Below are 22043 nucleotides of genomic sequence, written 5' to 3'. Positions count from 1 at the left end.
AACCTGTACTACACAAAGTATCTGCATTCATCTGTGGCTCAATGAGACAATCTTCAAAAATCTTGCTTCTTTCCGAAGTGGATTCAGCAAGGTGTTTTATGCCCAGCAGGAAGTCTAGCAACCAAACCTCTTTTGTCAGTTTTAATTTGATAACATAGTACACAAATTTGACACTTTACTTTCTCTTTGTGACTTCATTTGAGAAGTGGAAAAAATATCCACAAAAATGAATCTGTTATCTTTCAGAAGAGCGGTGGGAGCAAGCTGCTGGAAGTCCATAAATTCTATCCTACCTAGGATGAGAGAAGGGAGATCCTATCCCTTAAACTCTATTGAATAATTTCATTCATCTTATCAGTCCAAACTGCTTTTGTTGACTGATTGTTGTGATTTCCTAGCAGTGCCTACTGGGATGGAAGTTATCTACTGCAGACAAGGCAATTGCTCTTGAAGAATGAAATATGGGGTATATTTTAACCACAGCCTTTCTAGAAAGATCTCTAATGTACGATTGGTTCTCATTACAGTGGTGTTTTTGCTTTCACAAGTTTTAATGTCAAATCTGATGCTAATGTGATTTGTGGGAAAATGTGTGTGATGGGTGGCTTGTCCTTGGGTTCAGTTGGATGCCTCTTTTTAGCTGAATGGAAAAAAAAACCCCAAACTTGTTTTAATTATCCAAAATTTTATATATATATATATATATTTAAAATTACATTTCTTAGTTGTAAAATTGCTGGCTGCTCAGCCAAGTAAAACTAGACTGAACTTAAGGATCTTCTACTACCATAATATAGTCAAATATGTCTGAGTTGGTTTTTTTTTTTTTTTTTGTTTAGAGCTTCTATCTTATGGTCAGATTATATTCTTCCCTGTTGTCTGTATCTTGTTCAGTCCAGTGAATGTTCAGTGTGTGGTAGAAAGGTGGCTTTCCAGTCCTTACAACGCTTTGGTGCTCAGTGTGATCACCCTTATTATCACCTTTAATCCAGTGTGAATTTACCAGTGTGAACAGAGGAGCCTAAGTCCTCTGTGTCGTCATCACCTCAGTCCTGTGCAGCGTGTTTACTGCTGTGACATGTTGGACCATCTAGCAGTGTAATTCCCCATGCAGTCGTAGCTGTGGTCAGCTGTGGTTACCGCTAAGCGTATGGACTACAGCACTATTATTTCCTTCATGGATTTTCCCGGGGTTCTTACCACTTTCCCAGGCTATGCCAAAAAAAATAATATTCCAGCCACACACGGCTGTTGAGGACAGAGGAAATGGGCACTGCTCTCATAAATGGGAACAGAATGAGAATGGTTGACCAGCATATCCTCCAGCTTTTACACAGCTGAATGCTCTGCTCCACATGAATATTACTTTCCTAATATTTAGTGTTTTAATGGTATTTCAAATCATATACAGAATAGTTGTTATGAATCTCTGAAGATAATGTTGTAATTGCAGTTTTGTAAAGGGGGATGGGGATGTTGTGATAGAAAGACATAATTCATAAAATAATTTACTTTCTTAAATTGGCCTTGGAAGAAATATCAGTGCATAGGCCCAGAACCTCTATCTGTGAAACGTCTGTCTAATCCCAGTGGCAAATGATGGTCTATATAACGTTGTCTCCTGCCTGACTCCCCCTCAGATTCACAAACTAAACCTATCTTGTGGTCAGGCCATACTTATCCTTAGAAGTCTTTTTCCCATCTGTAGAGTTTCCTTTTCTCAAGAGCTCCATGAGATCAGATGGAGGGAAAATGCCATCTCCTTGCTAATTCTTTACCTGTTGAGCCTATGTTTTAAATTTAGATGAAAAGTGAATTTTGATTTGTCATTCCTCTCTTGCTCATTCTTCTTTTTCTAGTCTTGATTCTAATACAACCCCGTTGTACTTGAGCCCGTTACCTTCTGTTACTTTTTACCTACTTCGAAGCAGGTTGGTGTGGATGTCAGTTGTCTCAGACAGTTTGAAGTACAGCCTCTCCTACAGCCACCCCTTGCATGCTGTCAAATCTATGAACATCATGGAAAAGCCCCAGATCTTTTAATTTTCAGTGGTGAAAAAGCTTTTTTTTAAACAAAAATCAAATCCCCAACAATAATCTTCTTGATATATGGAAAAAAGCAGGCCTTAAAGTCAGATTCTTTCATATTTCACTGTTACACTTAAGGAAAAAAAACACCCCACCTGTTTGAAGTTACTTTATTTCTACTTTTTACTTCAGCTTGGACAGCAGTTTGGGCTCTCACTGCTATGGAAGCATGACAATAGGATACAAAAAAGTCAACAAAATATTTGAAAACTGATTATTTTTTTTCTTGCCAGTTTTAGAGTACAAAATATGTGTGAAAACTTAGGTTTTCATTACTGATAGCTTTAAGTACTCTCTGTAGTTCCTTCTGGCCTTGACTGTTGTAAGTAGTTCAGTTTTCTCAAATTCTTGCTGTTAAGACTTATGTAATACTTTCACTTATGTCAATAGATGCTTGTGGGTGTACAGAGATTGATTTCTATAATGCTACTTCAATATAAATTACCTTCTATATGCATACATAAATTCTACTAAGGCATTTTTTTTTCTTACGTTTTACTAAAAGCAAGTGAGAAAGATTAATTTGCGTTGTTCATCAGACCATTTAAATTTTGTCTGTAAACTCCTTTTATTTAGAAGTCTGCAGTAATCCATAACATGAGTTTAAACAGAAAAAAAATTAAGCAGTGAATTTAAGCAGTGTCCCCTGGTTGGACAGGGAGGAGAATCGGAAAAAAAGTAAAACCCACGGGCTGAGATAAGAACAGTTTAATAATTAAAATAAAGTAAAATATTATAATAGTAATTGTAATGAGAAAGGAAGAAGAGAGGAATGAAAACCAAGTAATGCACAGTACAGTTGCTTGCCACTGCTGACCGGTGCTCAGCCAGTCCCTGAGCTGTGACAAGCCCCTCCTGGCCAACTCCCCCCAGTTTATATACTGAGCATGACGTTCTATGGTATGGAATATCCCTTTGGCTAGTTCAGGTCAGCTGCCCTGACTGTGCTCCCTCCCGGCTTCTTGTGCACCTGCTCCATGGCAGAGCACGGGGAACTGAAAGTCCTGGATTCGGAGTGAGCGCTGCCTAGCAGCAACCAAAGCATCAGTGTCTTACCAACACTATTCTCATACTAAGTCCAAAACACAGCACTGTACCAGTTACTGGGAATGAAATTAACTCTGTCCCAGCTGAAACCAGGACAGTTAGTAATGCTGACTTTCATTTATGGATTTAGTAAAGACATATGCTGGTATTACATGTTTGCAAAAGGAGAATTTGCATGTTTCCATGCCTTGGTTCTGAAGTCTGTAAAATGGAAAATTGCTTTCAGCCTTATCTCATTTTTCTTGCTTTACAAACCAACCTGTTGCACACCTTTGCATTTCCATTACCATAAACCAAAATAATAGTCTAAAAACATTGTAAAAGCTAAAATGAAAAATATTGGTGCTGCTACCATTATGTAATAAAGCTTTTTCTTCTTTTTCTTTACATGATGAAGCCATTGTAGCACAGTATTTAAGAGATGTGGTAAAACTAACAGAGCTCTGATGCACTGTTGCATTTTACATTTACATAAGGATCTAAGCATGTGCATGGTTTCCTGTGGAAAAAATAATATGAAAACCCAAGAGAAAATAATTTCAAACACCTTGTTCTGCATTCTACTACATTTCAGTTCAATGCACTAAACAACTTCAGTTTGTGTGGACAGTTAAAGCTGTTCCTGCATGTGGAAACAAACCAACATCAGTGACAGCTGGGTTAGGAAAGAAGACCTGTGAACAGGAGGAACTGTGTAGATGCAGCCCATATTAAATGACTGTAAAACATTTGGCATTCTTTCTGAATTACATTAAAATTACAAGATATGTTGCAAATGAAGACTTGGGCAGGACAATCTTTTCTAGGCGTTAAAGTTATGGCCAGGGATAACTGTGAAGTTAAATGCTAATCACACTTTTAATAGCAGAATTACATGGCTGAAGGTATTTTATTTGGTTTACATTTCACTGACTTGCATATAAAGTTTTATATGTCCTAATACCTAATTATAGCAAAATCTACAGTTTTCAAATTGCTGAAACAAGAAAGAGCTTGGTCCATAACCACTGAGCAGTACTCTGTCTGTTTTTCCTTGACTTCTGCTACTCAAAGATAGTCCTGAACTACCTTGCTTATCACAATGATTCATGTTTTCCTGCTGCTAGTAACATAGGCCTTACATCAATGCACAGAGTGCTTTTGTTAAAATCCTTTGATACTATGTGTTTAAAATATTATTTATTTCACTGGGATGTTAGGCTTGGGAAGTGCCTGTATGCTGAATTATATACTGAATTAAACCTAGAAATTCAGATGTCTGTGCTTGTAGGGAGATTGGAGTTGTAATAAAGTTAACATGATAAAATTCTGTCTTGATTTGGCTTAAGCAAATGCTATTTGAGATCAGAAAGACTATTTTCTGAGGTGATTTTGTTGTAAACAATAGATGCTAAATGCCAAATAAATTTCATGAGATATATTCATATGTCACTTAGGTCTATATTCTAAAATAATAGTTTTTTCTTCTTCATTGCAGCTTCTCAAAATATGAGCACAACATTCCACAAATATTAACTCTGTCATTTAAAGTTGAAGACGTCAGTGTTGCCATGACAATTTAAAACTAAACTGATACATTTTATACAATCTATGGATGTTTTTTCACAAATTTTCTAAGCAGATGCACTATTATTAGCTTATATGGAAGTGACTTTATCTATGATTGTGTTAGTGAGAAAACAGGAAAAGCAGAAGTTCAGTAGTTGCTTACAAAATAGAACAAGGAAGGAAGTGGAAAAGTAAGCATACAAAAAAGGTGAAAATAACCCACACTAGAAAGATGCAGGTATATTTTGTTACCAAGCTAATTGTGTTCAATGAAATACCCTGTTTCATCCCCAAATTTCAGAGGAAATTTGAATACTTCTGAGTATGTTGTTTTGCCCTCTTATATAGGAATAATCCCTGATGATTAGGAGTTCCATCTCTTGAGATTTCTTTTCGGTATCACAGTAATATTAAATCCTTCAGTAGGGATTTCTTTCTAAAGGGCGCACCCAAAGAGCAAGGAATAGCAGCGGAGGGAGAGATAAGAGACACAACATGCAGCACACTTCAGATGGAGTGTGTAGGCAGCCAGCAGCATATAAGACTCCAAGGATTTTGCTTTGGAATAAGAAAAACAGAATTGGTTTAAGATGAAGCTATGAGATACAGTTCCAGCAATCTGAACATGTGTTGGCAGAAAAACGAGGCTGACCCTGGAGCATACCTGTACATTGATCTGCAAGAGTTACTTTAGGAGATAGCCCCATGCCAAGATGTCTGATGGCTTCAGTAATGTAAAAAATAATAAAAAAAGAATTCAGTTATTTTATGAGCAGAATGTTATATAATGAAATTATTAATGTAATATATTTGTGTTATTCATGGTAATTATCACGTTAAGGATTTCATCAGCAAATACAACACTGTAATTTTTTCTTCTCTCAAGTCATTCTCATTTATGCACAGTCAGATGCTGACCTCTTTCTGAATTCCTGTGCTGAATGGTTAGAGATCTCTTTCCTTTTCTTGCATTTTGGCCACATGTGCACTGTATTTGAGCTGTCCAAATGGGAGCCCAAAGAGTGAGTTTTATCTGCTCCTGAGAGAAGTCTGGATGCTTTCCCTGACTGCTGTTTAAGTGTTTGTGCATTACAGGCCTTTCTTGGCCAAGGCAAGCAAAATTACGATGCTCTTTCTGTTGCTTAAACCAAAACTACATCCTGCTTGTGGAAAATCCCCCATCAGACGGATGGTAGAAATTTCACAGTTGCACAATTATGCTATGAGGTGTAGGCAGCTATGTCACTTAACCTGGTGCTAAGAGTCCTAAAGCCGCCGGTGTGTTCTCTGGTTAATTGGTGCTTGCCAAAAGAGAAGGGAAGGTTGGAAAATAGCGCAGATAAAGGAAAAATGTGATAGATGAGCCCAGAACAAAAAAGTGAAATGAGAAAGAGAAGAAAAGGAACTGTGGAGATGATATGTCTTATGAGCATGTAAGGTCAGCTCTTTGTTTTGACCACTGTCTGGTAGAAACAAGGACTTCAGGTGCATTGCCTTTGTAGATGTCTGAATTTCATATATTAACTTCAGGCAGTTCAGTGATGTTTTGTAGGACATGCCAACTTAAAACTGATGGATCAGAGATGCTTCTCCTTGATTTGTGTGCAGCACCTGAAATACAGCGCGGGCAATAGCAAGCAATAACCAGCCTGGTGAGGGAACTAAATACACAACTTCCAGAATGTATTGACTTTCACATTTAACAGGTGTGATACTTCAGCTGATGCAGAACAGCAGCTTTCCAGCAACTCTTAATACATCAGCGTAGTTCCTTCTTTGGATTTTTACTAGCTCCATCTTTTCTGTAGAAGAAGGTATCTATAAAAGAAATCAGTTTTAAAATGATTACTTGCTTTCCTTCTGGCATTTTGGAGAACGCTTTCTTCTTGTTCTTTCAGTTCTCCTTTAACTTTTTTTGAGAGATTTTGTTACAGCCAAATAATGCAATTGGGGGAGCACACTGGGAACCTTACCGTAAAAGTAAGAATATGAATTTTTTGGAAGGAAAATTCCATTTTCCTCCCAAATAATGTTTCAAAAAAGCCGTTATTTAGAGTAGCAGTTAAAGAGTCTGCCATGGTAGCAACTACATTTTATTTCATTTCTGACACATTGATGTTTAGCATTTGTAGGATTCAAGGGATAATCATATTTAAGGAATTATGGCTTTAAAAAATGCATTTTTTTGTCATTGCTACTGGCAAGGAATGTGTTAGTGATGTTATTGCTACTATTCCAATATTACAGAATAAATGTCATTAGTGGTTTTTTGTTTGTTATGAAGGCAGAAAACATTGCTGAATGGACTTTCAGTAGTACGCAGTTCTTGCTAGATGATATTTTTGCCTGGTTTTAGGTTTCTTACTTCCTGGGCTGTTTTGAGGTATGTTGGAAGGACACTGGTAATACAGGACTTGTGAATAAATTCTTATTCCTTTCATGGCTGTTGTTTTTAGAGATGAAAATATATCCTGTTTTGACACTCTTTTAAAGTCATTTAAAGGATGTGATAAAACACAGCAAGAAATGAAAATTCAGGGACAGGGTGACCATCTGTAACTGGATCTCTTTGTCTCAGAGCTGCGATATAATGGCACTATGCATCGATGTACTAGACTTATGGCTTGAATACAGATCCTGTAAACTCCTTAAAGGTATGAAAAAGGGGAAAAAATAATGTCTCATTTTTCCACTTTGTCCTTACTTGTTTTTCTTGAGCTAGGGAAGGTTATGGTGCTTGAATATCATCCAGCTGGGCATAAATTATTAATGACTATGCTTGTTGTTTTTATTGCACAAGCAGGTAGAAATATTTAAAATAACTTTTTTCTTAGACCCTTCCTATTTCAAGCACTTAATAAATGCCTTTGAAACTGGGGAATTGCTTTCTTGAGCTGCCTTGCATTCCTTATTATCTTCTGGTATTCATTAGTATTGGAATGGGATCTATAATTTTATTGCTGGTAGAGACTCTGCGGTAGAGGTAATCTGAACCTGATCTATGAACACTCCTCCTCTATATTTATGGCTTTACTATGGCTTCTCTCCCCAAAATGCTACATTGCTGTCTACCTTATCTTGTTCCTTCTCCAAAGGAATCTTAGGTTTATTTTACTTCCTCAGTGTGCTTCACCTGACCAACTTATATTACATCTTAAACCACAAGTGCAATGTTGTCTGGCTCCCATGGCCTCTAGCTATATGAATAACTTTTCTACAGATCTTTATATTTCCAGAAAAAAATCCAAAATTTTGTTTAAGACTCTCCCTGACTTACTCTAGCTTAATGCATGTACTTTGGGTGGGTTCCAGCCTGCACTGGGAGCTTACATTGAATGGGTGATGTATGCACATGATTCCACCTATGTATATAGCCTGTTTTGTAATATTAAAATGAAAGTGATATTTAATCTTTTACACTGTTTCCCTTCACTTTGAGGACTTTTAATTTTGAATCCTGACATTCTACCATTGGATTTCCAGGAAGAACTGTGAGAACTGTCTGTTACAATGGGGGAATCTTTCTCACCGTTCTTTTGGGTGACTCCAGCTTTTGCGAATGGCTGGCTGGTTGTTTGTAAGTCTTATGGATTATGCTTGTTTTCATGGATTCCACTCAAGGCTGTGTATTGGACTTTATATTGCTTCAGACCTACCCTTAAATTTGAGTCATTGAATTATGACTTTTTTTCATATTGTATTGAACGTGATGCAGAAAAGTAAAATTCCTCAGGAACAGTTACATCATTTCTTTTTTGGTCTTACTGAATTACCATCTGAAGCGTAGGGATCTTCTATTGGTCATGACTGTATGAGGAGAAACCAAGTCTGGTCTTTAGACAGCACTTTCTTTATTAAAGTTCACTGCTTTTTAGGTGAGCATTCTGTTTTGGGTCCTAGATAACTCATTTTATACAGTACTTTATCCGCTGTTGAAGAAAGGCATCATCCAGCCTATGTAATAAGATGAATATTTATTTCATCACAGGAGGATGTGTAGAGTGTTTTGAGAAGTACTATTATTTAAAAGAGGTCGTGCATAAAAAAACAGGAATTCCCATGACTACTACTAAGTGCAAACAGAGCAAAATAGTAGCAGTACTCTGTGCTGCGTATTATACTGCTGATCGCCAAGGTGTTTTGACTTCCACTCTTTGTTTTCTTTGTATCTGACAGCTGTCTTGTTTCATGTGTGTTTGCATTCTCATGGCAGACTTTTTTATTAACAAACAAAACAAAAACCAAAACCCCTCAACAAACAAAGAAAATAGTAAACATTTACTTCTGGTAATAACAAAGTAGTGCCATCTGTAGGTAGTGCTTATTGGTGTTTCTTGTAGTGAAGCTTTAATTTTACTTTTCTTGTGTTTATATGACAGAAGAACAGTCTTGATTTTTGACACCTAAATCACTTGAGTGTTTTTTCTGAAGCTCAGGAGTTTCCTGATGATTTTAAATATTATTTTAAATACAGAATTACAGCATTGCTGTAAAATAATTACAAGGATGGAGTTGAATTGTTGAACTTGGGTTTGGTCTGCAAGTGGCTTCTTGAAGGAAATGCACATAAGCAGTTAAATGGAGAACTGCAATATTTAGGAAAAGCAAGAGCTGTTGTGTGTGTTATTTTGCAGGGGAAGTTATTTATCTACCCGACAAAATAAAATCTCTTTTTTTTTTTTTTTTTTTAATATCAGGTTATCTACATAAACTACATCTGGGATATTTGGGAGATTTTCTTTCATTAGGAGTCTGTGCTTCAGTTATGATAGTATGCCTTCCAAATGCCTCTGCTAATATTAGTCCTTTGCTAGAGCAACCCAGTCAGTGTTCTAAAAAATATTAGGATTTGTTGTGAAGACACTTCTACCATTTCCTTAGCAATTCTTGGAGCAAAACTACTCATACATAAATCTGCCAAGACTCTGAAGGACCAGCACCTACAATATCAAGAAATCTGTATAGCATGCTGTCTTTTTTTTCTCCCTGTCATTTTGATGAGGAGATTACTGAAACTATTCAAGGTAAAATTATAGTAGAGTGTAGCATAGAAGTATTGCAGCACTGGGATTTCATTTAAAGAGAAAAACTTGAAAAAATATTTTGAATGCTTTTTACATTTGCTTTAGCTATATGTGTTGAATATTTAGGGTATTATTGGCATATAATTTTAAAGTTATGTAGAGCAGCCAGAGCAGAAAACAAGGAAATACTTTTCTAAGTCCTTTCAAAAATGAATTTTTACAATCAAGACTTGCTAATTTTTGATTTATGTAAGATATCATGGGATTTGCTTGTCATCAGAATAAAGATTGATAAAACCTGATTATAAATATATAAAAAGTGTTCCATGAGTTTTGGAGCTTAATGAAATCTACTGTCATTTGGGTTTGAGTCCCATGACCACCATGCTTTCTTTGCTTGCTTTTCTGTTCATTGTCTCTTGCTGCTATTGCCTTAAGCCCGCCTTCTCACCATTTCCTCTGTCACCTTGCATCACCTTCCGTTCCTCCAGTTCCCACCTACAGACTTCATCCCTCCTAAAAATGGGCTAGGTGAGACGTATCCAGTTTGTGTGGGTTTCCACTATTAGGATCCTGTAAAATACCACTGACCTTCAAGCATGTCTTCATAACAAATCTGGTATTTTCAATTTCCTTTTAAATGTGGCACGTTTTTAACTAAAATGTAGCAATTTAATGAGCAAACAAAAAAACCCCTATGGATCATTCAGCCTTATTCCTGGTAATGTTCTAGTTGTGTTCGTTATCCATATCTAGCAACAGGTGCACTCAGGAAAGGCTAAATATCAAAGACAAAGACTCTTTTCTTCACAAAATGGCTTAATACTGTTCACTTGGTAAGAATAATGGCATATTTTCACTGGATAGGAATATGAGGGACAGAGTCATGGTCTAATTACTTCACAAATGATGATCTATTGGATAGTGATAGGAGAGGAGGAGGGGGAAGACAGGAATAAAGTATATGATAAGATACGATTTTAAAAATTGTGCATCTGTTTAAAGCTGAAGTTATGTCAAGATAATATTGAAATACTTTCTCACTGCTGTCACATGTCTATATTTTAATATCTATACTGTCTAAAGCTGTGTATGACTGTACTCAGGAGGGATGGACCTGATCATTGCATGTGCTGCACATGCCGTATGGGAGAAAGCAGTGCTGGTGCTTTTCTCAGTAAAGGATAGTACAAAGAGCTAAGTATTTTTTCTTGCATATTTTATATACACATGCCATTTTTCTGTGTATCTTTTCAGCTCATGGAAAAAACTGACAGAGAGTACTACACTCTGGATGACATGTTTGTTTCCAAAGCAGCCAAAAGAGCGCGCAGTGGGGAAGAGGAAGAAATACAAAGAAGAAAAGCAATACGTGAGCACCAGCAGCTTGCTGCACACATGGAAAAGTGCCCATACTGCTTTGATAGCAGTGAACTTTCTAAACATCTTATTATTGCAATTGGCACCAAGGTAAGAAAATAGCAATTTAACACAAATGTAAAAATAAGAAGGCAGTGTTGATATTAGAGTGCCTGAGATTAAGAATAAAATTGCTTCTGTCAAATGATTTATTGTTCTGCATCTTATTTTCCTTGCCCTTCGATTTGATTTCACAAAACCTTAAGGGTGAGGGAGGAAAAGATATAGATCTGTCATGAATTTTAAAGCTAATCTTTGATATCAGAACTTCACATTTGTGGATTTGTGGAAGACAGGAGCAATAATGAAAGATCTGAGTGCAGAGATTAGAGTGCACTACACTGGAGGAAATTTGAATGGAACTGTATCTCAATGTTATCAAAGAAAATTTAAGTGGAAAATTCCATTTTTAAGCCTAAAATCCTTTGAAATAGACAAGTTTGTTTCAGGGAACCTTCCTGTTTCTGTTAATGCTTTTAAAAGTTGCATAAATATTTTGATTTATAACATCTGAAATGCTTCAGTATAGGCTTTGTCATTCTTTTTCCAAAGTTTTAATTTTTTAATTATTATTTTTATTTTCATTTATTTATATTTATATTTATTTATATATATTTTTATATATATTTATTATTGATGTTTTTCATTTGATTTGGGACTTTTCATAGGCCAATGAATTAAATTAATAGATACGTATTATGGTACATTGCGTTTATTTTTAAAATATAGATAGATTATATATACACATACACAAATATACATCTGTATTTATGCATTTATATATCTCTTATTAAAAATGCATACATAGTCCATTACACTTTCAATATAGAGATCTAAACAGTGTGATTTTGTAACAGTTAGGATACTAGGCCTATAAGGCTGATATTACTGCCTTATTGGTGGACCTGCTCTCTGGGTAATACTAGTTCATTGGAGCTACTGATGAATAACAGGACCTTTTAAAAACACTAAAATTACTAATACCTTGCTGTAATTAGAAGGTGATGGCTTCTATTGGTTTGAATTTAGCAAATGATGTATTTCGTAGCCTTAGCAATGGGAAGGTTACTAATGCTAGAAAAATGGGCACCTCATTTTTTGCTTGCTTTTTGTAGGTTTACTTGTCTCTACCAAGGAACGAGTCCCTTACTGAAGGTCACTGCCTGATAGCCCCTCTACAGCACCATACTGCAGCCACTCTTTTGGATGAAGACATCTGGGAAGAAATCCAGGTCAGCTAAGAAACTGTCTCATGTTCTAACAGTTTTGTAAAATAATGTTTTGAACAATAACATACTTGTTATAAGTACCAATGTTCATAATTTCCAGCCTGGCAGTTCTTTTCTGATTCCACTAAGGGGCAGAACATTTTTGCACTGTAGATGAAAATTAGTGGTCAAATACTGAAAAAGGGAGATGCAGGGTAAACACTGAAGAAAAGTTTTTATTTATAAGCACTAGAAAAAGTTGCCTGGAGTGCTGCAGAACCTCTGTCTTTGGAGGTCTTTGAAGTGAGGTTAGGGGAGCATCTATTGGGGGTGACTTGGGTACAGCTGATGCCTTAACGGAAAGCCGAATAACTGGTTTCACAGTTAGGATTTCCTTGGGAGTGCCAAGGAAAAGAAAAGGATTGTTAGGGAAGAAAGATCACTTATAATGAAACACAAGCTGAAGACAGGTTGTTTACATATCTTCAGGTTTTTTAAGCTAATCTGGGGTTTAGGTGGATGCCAATTGAGAGAGAACGATCTCCTCCTCCTTTAAATCAGTGAGGTCCCTGTTAGAATCCAATTTCTTACCTTTTTTGAAAATAATTAATACAATCAACTGCCAAGTGTAATGGGTCATGCTTTCTAACTGTTCTTACGAAGACATTTTGAAGGTTTTGAGTTCTGTTTTCCTTGGAAAAGGAAAATCAAGGGAAGAATGTTACAAGCTTCTGCCTAAGAGATTGACTATGATTGTCAATATCCCCTCCCCCACCCCTACTGCCATCAGGATTATTATAAGAGGAAAACAACTTGCAACCTCTTATATCAAAATATTGGAGACTGTTTCAGACTAGAGAAAGGCTTTATGGCTTGCAGTTGCTTAGATTTAAAAACAGGTTAATTCATGAGTTTGAAATGGTTTAAGTAACATGGGTCTTGCCTCAGGTCTGGCAGATAGATTCTCTGACTTTCCAAATCAGCTCCCCGCATTGATTCTTATAGTTGATGTAATTTGTATACAGTGTTTCTTGGTAAATTATGCTCCCTCCCAAGCAGGCAGGGAAAGGAGTTCTTTTATATATTGACAGAAATGCCTAAGAAAGTTGGATAAGAAGCAAATAAGTGCAACAAGTGGAATCAGGAGGAACAACAGAGCATGGGGAGAAGCGATAAATATATTTATTCTATATCTTCAATTTATCCTAAACTATTCTAACTGAATAGATTATATTTTTTCTAAGTTTGTATGAGAAGGAAAATAGGATAAAGAAAAGGTAACCAAATGCAGTTCCTGTATTCAACACTAGTATTTTCCTTGCTATAAAGTGCAACTAGTTGGTAAAACCATTGTTCATTGACCCTGTGAGTATATTCATAGGCAGGTTAAACATTTTTTTACAACAATGTACTTTGGGAAGTGATGAACACAGATTCCCCCCTGCTTCTATGTAATTCAGTAGGAAGAGCCTGAAAGGCTTTAGCAGGGGTATAAGCATACACTTACGCAGTGACTAAACTGATTTTTATGTTAGAGGCATATTTTGTATTACTTTTGAGGGGAAAAATCACAGTTCAGATATTCATAAAATGTTGTATTGAGCACGTTTTAGCTAACCACTTTTGCAGGGGTGTTTTTTTAAGATATGTTGAAATAAAGCAAGAAGGGTTCTTTTATACCGTATGCCTTCAAGCACTTGAATTTAATGTATTGTGTGCTTTAGACTGGTGTGCTCACTTGCCAAAGTAAGTATGTATGCCATTTTTTTATGTGAAGATATATATATCTTTATATGTTCTGTATTGAACTGTTACATGTATCAATGGTGTGTGCATCCGAGCGTAAGCCAAGCCCTCTTACTTGCTCTTACGGTTTTGTCCTTTCCAGTGCTAATAATCCTTGATGTTCCTTGATGTTTTGGCCCACTCAGAAAAGTGCAGTGTATTTAAACCCAAGACAGTGCAGTCTGGGAAACATTAGCTAACATCTGCAGATATTCTAGGCTTTTCAGTGGATTTGTATTTCAGTTGATATTGCAGGGTAGCAACTCTTAAGTAATAGTCTTTCCCAACCTTTGGTTTAATGTTTCTCTTATCTCACTAGAGTTGCTTGCTTTGCTGTATTTCAGAAGTAGAGGTCTGGGGGCCGTGGTGAGAGGGAGAAGACAAAAAGTTATTAATTCAGAGTTGCCTGTCACTCTGCAAAGTAAAGTCCCGAATCAGTCATGGTACAGTGATGTATTCACAGAGTTCTAGCTGTTTCATCGGTTGTTTTAGGCGTGGTGGTGCTAGTGTGTTCTTGTCACAGCATGGAGCAGCTTATTTGGGAGGGAAAATCCAGGCCACAAGGGCCACCTTTGGAGAGCTTAAATACCTGGTTAAGATATATATTTGGCCAAGTTTCTTAGACTTTTATTTTGATTCCTACTGTGCAAGATGACAGAAGGGTGGGGAGAAGGACAGCTCAATTTCTAGTCCTTTTGCATCAAAAACCTGGTAGTGACTTGTTTTCCATCTGTTTTACTTCAGTACTTGCTGATGCTTATGAATATGTGTAGTTGCTTATGCTTGTTTAATTCACCAACTCTCCAATTAAGATAGGGAATCTTAAACCTTTAGATGAGATTAACCTTTTAGTTATGTTGTTTGTACATCTAAGCGCTGTTAATTGAAAAAAAAAATCAGTGCAAAAAAGATAACCTGTGAATTATGTGAGTCGTAGATTTATGGTACCTGTAGTCTGAGGCTCATACAGTTTTAGTGATTTCTTGGTTTATGCTATGGAAATGGTATAGGGAGAATACAAAAATGTTCACTCTTAAAGAGCAGTTTTCAAGCTCTTGAGATATTTTCAGAAACATTCACCTGTCACAGTCAGATCTTTTGTGCATTTGAAAATGAACCTGAATGTGTCTCAGAAATCATGCCATGTACTATGCATGGTAATTTCATTCAGCATCTACATTGTGAGCTGTAGGATGATGCTCTTGCATATCTTGGATGCAAATTCCAACTGCCAAGGGTCAGGGAGCAGCTAGAGCAGGCTGCTCCATAGGAAGGCAAGTCAAGGGTAGAAGGTGATGGGCAAGGCAAGTGGGGGAAGTCACCTCACTGGCAAGGCACAGTCCCATGGTACCCAAGCCAGGAGAAGGGATCAGGTCCCATGAGAGTAGACTGGGTCATCCATGGCCCAGTGATGGCCAGACAAGTCTACGGTGATGACTTAGGTTCAAGGTCAAGTCAGCAAGTCAGGGCCAAGATCTGCCAGGTACATAGCTGGGCACAGGCAACCCTGAAACAGCTCAGGCAAGGAGCAGAAGTGAGGGCCTGAGCTTAATTGCAGCTCCTGAGTGATGAGGGGCCAGGCCATGCTTCTCGTAGCTCTTTTTTCCCCAGCTTTTTTTGCTACATCTGATCCCACCTTACAGCTGCAGCATGTCAGAGCTGCCCACCCGCACGGGCGGCCAGAGCATCAGCAGGCAGGAGAGGTTGCAGAGCCTGCTGGGCATGTGCCAGGCCCTGGCACTGAAGCTAGCAGAGTCGTAACTTGAAATACACTTTGACTAGGTGCAACACCTACCTAATCCCTATGAAGGGGAAGGGGCCAGATGTATGAAGTACTACATTTTGTTAACTTCCATATAATAAAGTTGGTGGTTATAGCCATGGCTTTCTTTTGAGGCAACATTAATATTTTCCTTAAAGGTGAAGCATGCCTAGTGGAAATGTCTTTTTTTTTTTTTTTTTTTTTTAACGCTGTGTAATTGGAAGGAGTAGTGAAAGGATAATAGTAGCTATAGTCAGAACAAGGCAACACATTACCTTCTTAGAAATCACAAGCTTGGGATCTACTGTTAAAGCCATATTGTTTTATGGAGTATCAGAGTTATGAAATTGAATGTAGTTTTAATTTCAACTGTAAAATTACACAGTATTTATTAAAACTGTGTTTGTAGTGTTAATTATAATGCATATTTCACAGTAATTTTCTAGACTTTCTATGTTTGTGTCATAGGAAGTATAGTTCATATTAAATTTTAGAATACTACAGAATTTTCCTAGTATGATTGCTACTGTTATCCACGTTATTATGAGTATATTATGAATATAATATGATCATGAAATAATACAAAATATTCTATCTGAAAGCTTTGGAAAGTTAATTCAAATTATACTTTTTTTTTTTTAAACAGATGTTTCGAAATGCGTTGGTGAAAATGTTTGAAGCTAAAGACTTGGACTGTGTGTTCCTAGAAACAAACATGAGTACGAAGAAACGGTATCACATGGTATATGAATGCATTCCTCTTCCAAAAGAAGTAGGGGATATGGCTCCAATCTACTTTAAGGTTCGTGAAAATGATTTTTCTCAGGTCATTTCAATGTATGTATCATAATTAATCTATTTCTGGAAAATCTCTTTTGATATTCAAATACTAGTTTTGAAAAGGTGGATTCTTTGATCCTACTACTTGATTGATTCTTTGATCATATTCCTTGATCTTAAAACAAGCCCTGTGAGGTAGTTCTGTTCTTCAAGTAGTCAATGGAAGAGCTGTATGTCACTGTGCAGTTGTCTCAAGTCTGACTGCACTGAGAAATACTGGAGGAAGAAGAGAGAACTGTAGTTTCTTGAAGTTCTGTAAGGATTGCAGTACTTCTTCCTTAAGTCCTGTAGTATGAACTTAAAACACCATGCATGTGCTTGGCAAGCATAAAATGAGAAAATAATATCAGCTGTTTTAAGAAATACAGATATACAACGTTTCATCCCCATTTTATTTCAGTAAGCCTAATACAGTAAGCACTTTTCTCGTCTCTTTCCCCTGACCCTGTAAGGAAGGGCTCATTTAAGCTTTTGCTTTGAAACGAGGCCTTTCAGCTTTCAGCAACTGGATTATAATTTGGCTTTTATAAGTAAATTATTTGATTTGTTCTTTGTTCTTTCTGGAAATAATGTGATTGTTTTTTGATGAAGTGGAGCAGTCAATACAATGAACAGCAATGCAGTAACTTTTACCACTTTTCAAACTATTCACCTGGCTGATGTTATTGCTATGCTTCAGGTGCTGGTAAAATGTTGTATTTTGTCTGAATACTAAAGGAAGGACAACATACAAGATTTAATGCAAAGTCATTTGCTTAAAACTTTCTTTCAGAAGTTTCCACTATTGAAATACACAGCTAATGAAATTTAAAACTATATACTATATATAAAACACTATACCCACTTCCAAACTATGGAGGATACAGGCAGCTTTAAAGTTTTTCAAGGGCAATCAGCCTTCTAAGCTGGTTCTCCTCTTTGTTTTTAAAAAAGAAAAAAAAAAGCTAATATATTGTAATGAATTTATAAGAGGTTTTTTATGAGCTTAGTAAAGAGATAATGTGACCTTTTAGTTAAAACTAATTAGAGATAATTTGTATCTGGAAAAAGTTAATTAAAAAAAAAACCAACCCAAACCAAAACAAACCCTGAATCAAAACAAAAAAACCCCACCCAGGATTAAGTGATTTTGAAGATATTACATGATGTCTTTATAGTTAGTTGTGGAAATCAGAAAGATTGCCAAAAATAATGTTACTTTGTTAAGAAAGAATTGGTACTTGCAGTGCGCTGTCCTTCACTACATTGAAAAGTTAGTTCTTTGTTTGCTTTTTGAAGGACTATTTTCACATCTAGATAAAATGATTTTACAGAAAGCTATAATGGAGTCTGATGAAGAGTGGTCCATGAACAAGAAGTTAATTGATCTTTCTTCAAAAGATGTTCGGAAATCTGTAAGTAACGAGATCTATTGAACACTGAATTTCTCAGCAAATTTTTCTCATATTTTTTTCATTATTAACTGTTTCAAAGAGAGAAGAAAAGGAACACAATTAGATTAGTGCATCAGGAGACAGCATTGGTATGATGAGAATTAAGAATCTGAACTCCTAACTGACATTAGGGAAAAGATTCCCATTTATTTCAACAATTGGTTAACTGAGCCACAAGCATTGGTTGAGACCAAAGCTGGCACTCTGAGGACATGTACCAGCATAATTTTCTTCATTAACTTTAAGAATTAAGGTAGACCAAAGATTTTCAGATTACTGTCCTGGAAAAAATTGCTGTGTCTATTTCTTTGACCTAGATCAGCATTTTGTGTTCCTAAGTTTATGAAGCAAAAATGTAAATAGCATTATTAAGTGTTTTTTTCTAAAACAAGGGACCAGAACTCCTATCTGTCTCCTGGATATTAAACTGAAATGTCTTTGTATATGCAAATCGTAAAGGAATAATACTGAAACTGTTAGGTTTGAAGATTGTTCCATCTTTTTACTATTAAAGTGAAAGATATGTAGTATATAGACTTTACCACAAGTAGTTTACTGTGTGGACTGCTGTGACAAAAATGAACTCCATCCCTGCCAGACCTGATACATTGCTACAGACAAGTAAGATAAACCTGACGTTTTCCTTAAGGTGTCACCTGCTGACCCATTTTTTCCTTATTTAATGATTTGATATTTTTTTTAGTTCATTTAGTGTTTTTATGTTTCTTGCTATGCTATATTGCCCCTCTGTGTTAAATCTTAATTATTTTTAGAGGGAATTTTCAAGCAACACATGGAACATGCTCTGTGAAAATTGTGCAGTTATTTGGACTGTACCAGAGGAAATGGTTATGAGTTTGAGGCTTTGTAAACTTATCTGCACAGGAACACCCCCAACAACCAAAAGAGTGGAAAATAACTTGTTGTAGTGAAACAGCAGAAATTATTGGCAGTACTGTAGCAATAAATAAATCCCACTTCTCTGTCAGACTGAAGGCTGTTTTGCTGTGGCACTATAACCAGCGTCTCCTCTGTAGGCTGACTGAATTATAAAATTATCTGATTCAGCAAGTTAATGATAACTCCCAGTCGTGTAGTGGGGTTTTCTGGTAGTGTGTTCTCCATAGAGGTGTTTCCCCTTCCCCCTGAGTGCTAATGTTTCCACTGGTAAATATTTCCTGTTATCACACAATACTTTATCTTTAATTAATGCAACTTGCTGGTGGTTGTCTTAACATTTCTACTCAACCCATGTAATACAGAGATGCGGAGTCGGGAAGGTATTTGCTCAGCGTGCATGCTGCTGCCTGGTCCCTTCCCATCTCTTACCTGGTGCTGCAGCAGTGGCCTCTGGAGGTTCTGCCACCCAGTAACCACCTTTTCAGGTTTTGGTTTCTTTTTGTCTAGTAGTTGAGTGTTATTCTTTCCCCTTAACCATTTGGTTTACTGTTTCTTTCTCTGTTGCAATTTTACACTACACATACTTAGTCTGAGAGGTGGTTTAAAAGAAAATGTGATGCTGTCAACTAAAACTACTTTAAAATTCATTAAGTTTTAGGGTGGTTAACTAAATGCCTATGGTCTGTTAAATGTCTGAAAATGTGTGTTTATGTGTATAGGTTCCTAAAGGATTACCATACTTTTCTGTGGACTTTGGCCTTCAAGGAGGATTTGCTCATGTCATTGAAGATCAGCACAAGTTCCCTCATTACTTTGGAAAGGTATTGTAATGTAAAAGATCAATTTACCAATTATACTCTGTTCTGTAAAATTTAAGTAATTAAAATAGCTGCTGCCAGAACAGTCACTCTGTACCTTATCCCAGTTTGGTAGCTGGCTTTTCTTGGTGAGCCATCTTCACTTGCCTTGTTTAATAAAGGAATAGTTAATTTCTTCCCTGGTTGATACTCAGTGATTCTAGATCCATGTTTCTTTTGAATTCGTAGAAACTCTAGTTATTTGACATAATCTAAGAGATGGGAAATACTTGCATCTATTTAAGCATTTTCACAGCTGTAGTACTCTCATACAGGTGGACTGATTTCTGCTTGTATAAATTTGGGTGCATCCACACACACTCAGAGATAACTCCTTGTAAAATACTTGTATGGTTAAATTACTCCATGTGGTATATAGTATATACAGGAAGAGCTGCAATAAATCCCTCCTTTCTTTATTATGTCACAACAATCATTTATTGAAAAGGTCAATATTGCAAAAACATTAAGAGTGACTGGGGAGGAATTTAACTTACTCCAGAAGGACTTAAGAGCAAAGTGGGCAGCTTTCTTTTTTTCTGAACTTTTCTTAGTCACAAATGTACTAACGTATTGACAGTCTTGCAATGTTAGGATATTTATGCAGTGCGTTGCTGTGCTGTGCTTTAAGAGTTTTACTGAGACAACCATCTAACAACTATAGTTCTAATTTTTGAATTGATATGTTTTTCAGAATTTCAAGTTTTAATTTACTTGGAGAAAACAGTGACAAATAATGTCATTATTTGAAAATACGTATTTCTTTATGGTGCAATAGTATTAAGTAATATGGTAGTTTTGCATTTATTGTTATCTGCCTTTCTTCTACCTACAAAGGAAATTATTGGTGGCATGCTGGACCTGGAACCACAGCTCTGGAGAAGAGGAATCAGACAGAACTTTGAGGGTCAGAGGAAGAAGGTGTTGCAGTTTGCACAGTGGTGGAAACCATATGACTTTACAAAAAAGAAAGAATGAGTACATCCCTGCAGTCAAGGACTATATAAGCCATAAATTATATTAAAGGGTATTTCATATGTTAAGAATAACACCAGTGTGTTATGTATTGCTAATCTATTTTAAAACCAAGGATATTGTTTATTTGCTGGTTACCTGTTTCTGGCTTGGACACTGTGGATCACCTGAACCTGCGAGCCTGACAAACCAGAAGTGTACAGTGGTTTTAGTTTTTCATGTTTTAGATGAGCCAAAAGGACAATATCCATGTGGCCATTGGAGTTCTTCAAAATGTACCTTCTGCTTTTGGAAGTTTTTATGATCTTTGAGGCAACTGATATTTTTATTACTGTATTTAGCATAGAGCCAGTGCTTAATTGCCGTGGTGACTTTTTGTAGAAAATGGTGTACGTTTTAAGAACATTTGATTAACACAAATACATTGTTGCAGAAGGTAACTGTATGGAAAATAATTTTCTGATTTTGAGTCCTTGTGTTCTTTAAGTTGAGTCATTGCAGTAACACAAACATTCACATAGGTTGTGATTGATAAACCTGCTGTTTCCTCCCTGCACAAGAATGAATGCAATTTTTTGTGCGTTTTGTACCTACTTCTTTCAATATGAAGTAGTCTTCCAGCTGACCTGTTGCACAAAGGATGGTGAGACAAACCATAGCTGATGCCAAGTGACAGCTTTAATGGTAACAGTTGCTTTTGATGACAACAGGAAAAAAAAAAAAGAGAGAGAGAGGAAGGTGGAAGAACATTAAGGGAAAACACTTTGTGGTGGCCAGCAAAGAAGAAAATCATCGGAGATCTCCCCAGGTGATCTCCCCTGGGCATCACCTCTAGTGTGGCAGGTGGTCCACCATAATACTTTTCCCATAATAACTGTATATAGTTTTCACTGGGACCTGCTCAAACTCCCTGCTGGTTGTTCCTGCTTGGTATGCTGTTAGAGTTGGTTGGCACACGCTGATCAGAGGTAAGAGTTGCATCTTAATTGATATTTGAGCTTTGTGTGTGGATGTCACTGGGAAATGCCTGTGGGCTTACTGTCTTCAGTGTTACTCACTAGGCTTTTGTTTTTTCTTTTGTGTAAAATTTACAAAATGGGGATAGGAAAGCGTGAAGAGGGGGGAAAAAGGATGATTCTTGCATTACTGTCAATCAC

General features: G+C 36.6%; 1 protein-coding gene across 1 annotated transcript in view; it reads left to right on the top strand.

Annotated features, from left to right (window-relative positions):
• The window catches only part of CWF19L2 (CWF19 like cell cycle control factor 2), an 84349-nt gene extending 63008 nt beyond the window's left edge, over positions 1-21341 (top strand). The window contains exons 13-18 of the mRNA XM_056328705.1: positions 10965-11177; positions 12242-12358; positions 16528-16683; positions 18035-18115; positions 19774-19875; positions 20749-21341. Of these exons, the coding sequence (XP_056184680.1) occupies positions 10965-11177; positions 12242-12358; positions 16528-16683; positions 18035-18115; positions 19774-19875; positions 20749-20889 (810 nt within the window). The 3' untranslated portion in view covers positions 20890-21341. The remainder of the gene's footprint in view (positions 1-10964; positions 11178-12241; positions 12359-16527; positions 16684-18034; positions 18116-19773; positions 19876-20748) is intronic.
• The last annotated feature ends 702 nt before the right edge of the window (positions 21342-22043 follow it).

This window comes from Falco biarmicus, chromosome 2 (assembly GCF_023638135.1).
Source record: "Falco biarmicus isolate bFalBia1 chromosome 2, bFalBia1.pri, whole genome shotgun sequence".
NCBI lineage: Eukaryota > Metazoa > Chordata > Aves > Falconiformes > Falconidae > Falco > Falco biarmicus.
The sequence above is the reverse complement of the archived record's forward strand: the minus strand, read 5'-3'. Positions and strand labels throughout refer to the sequence as shown.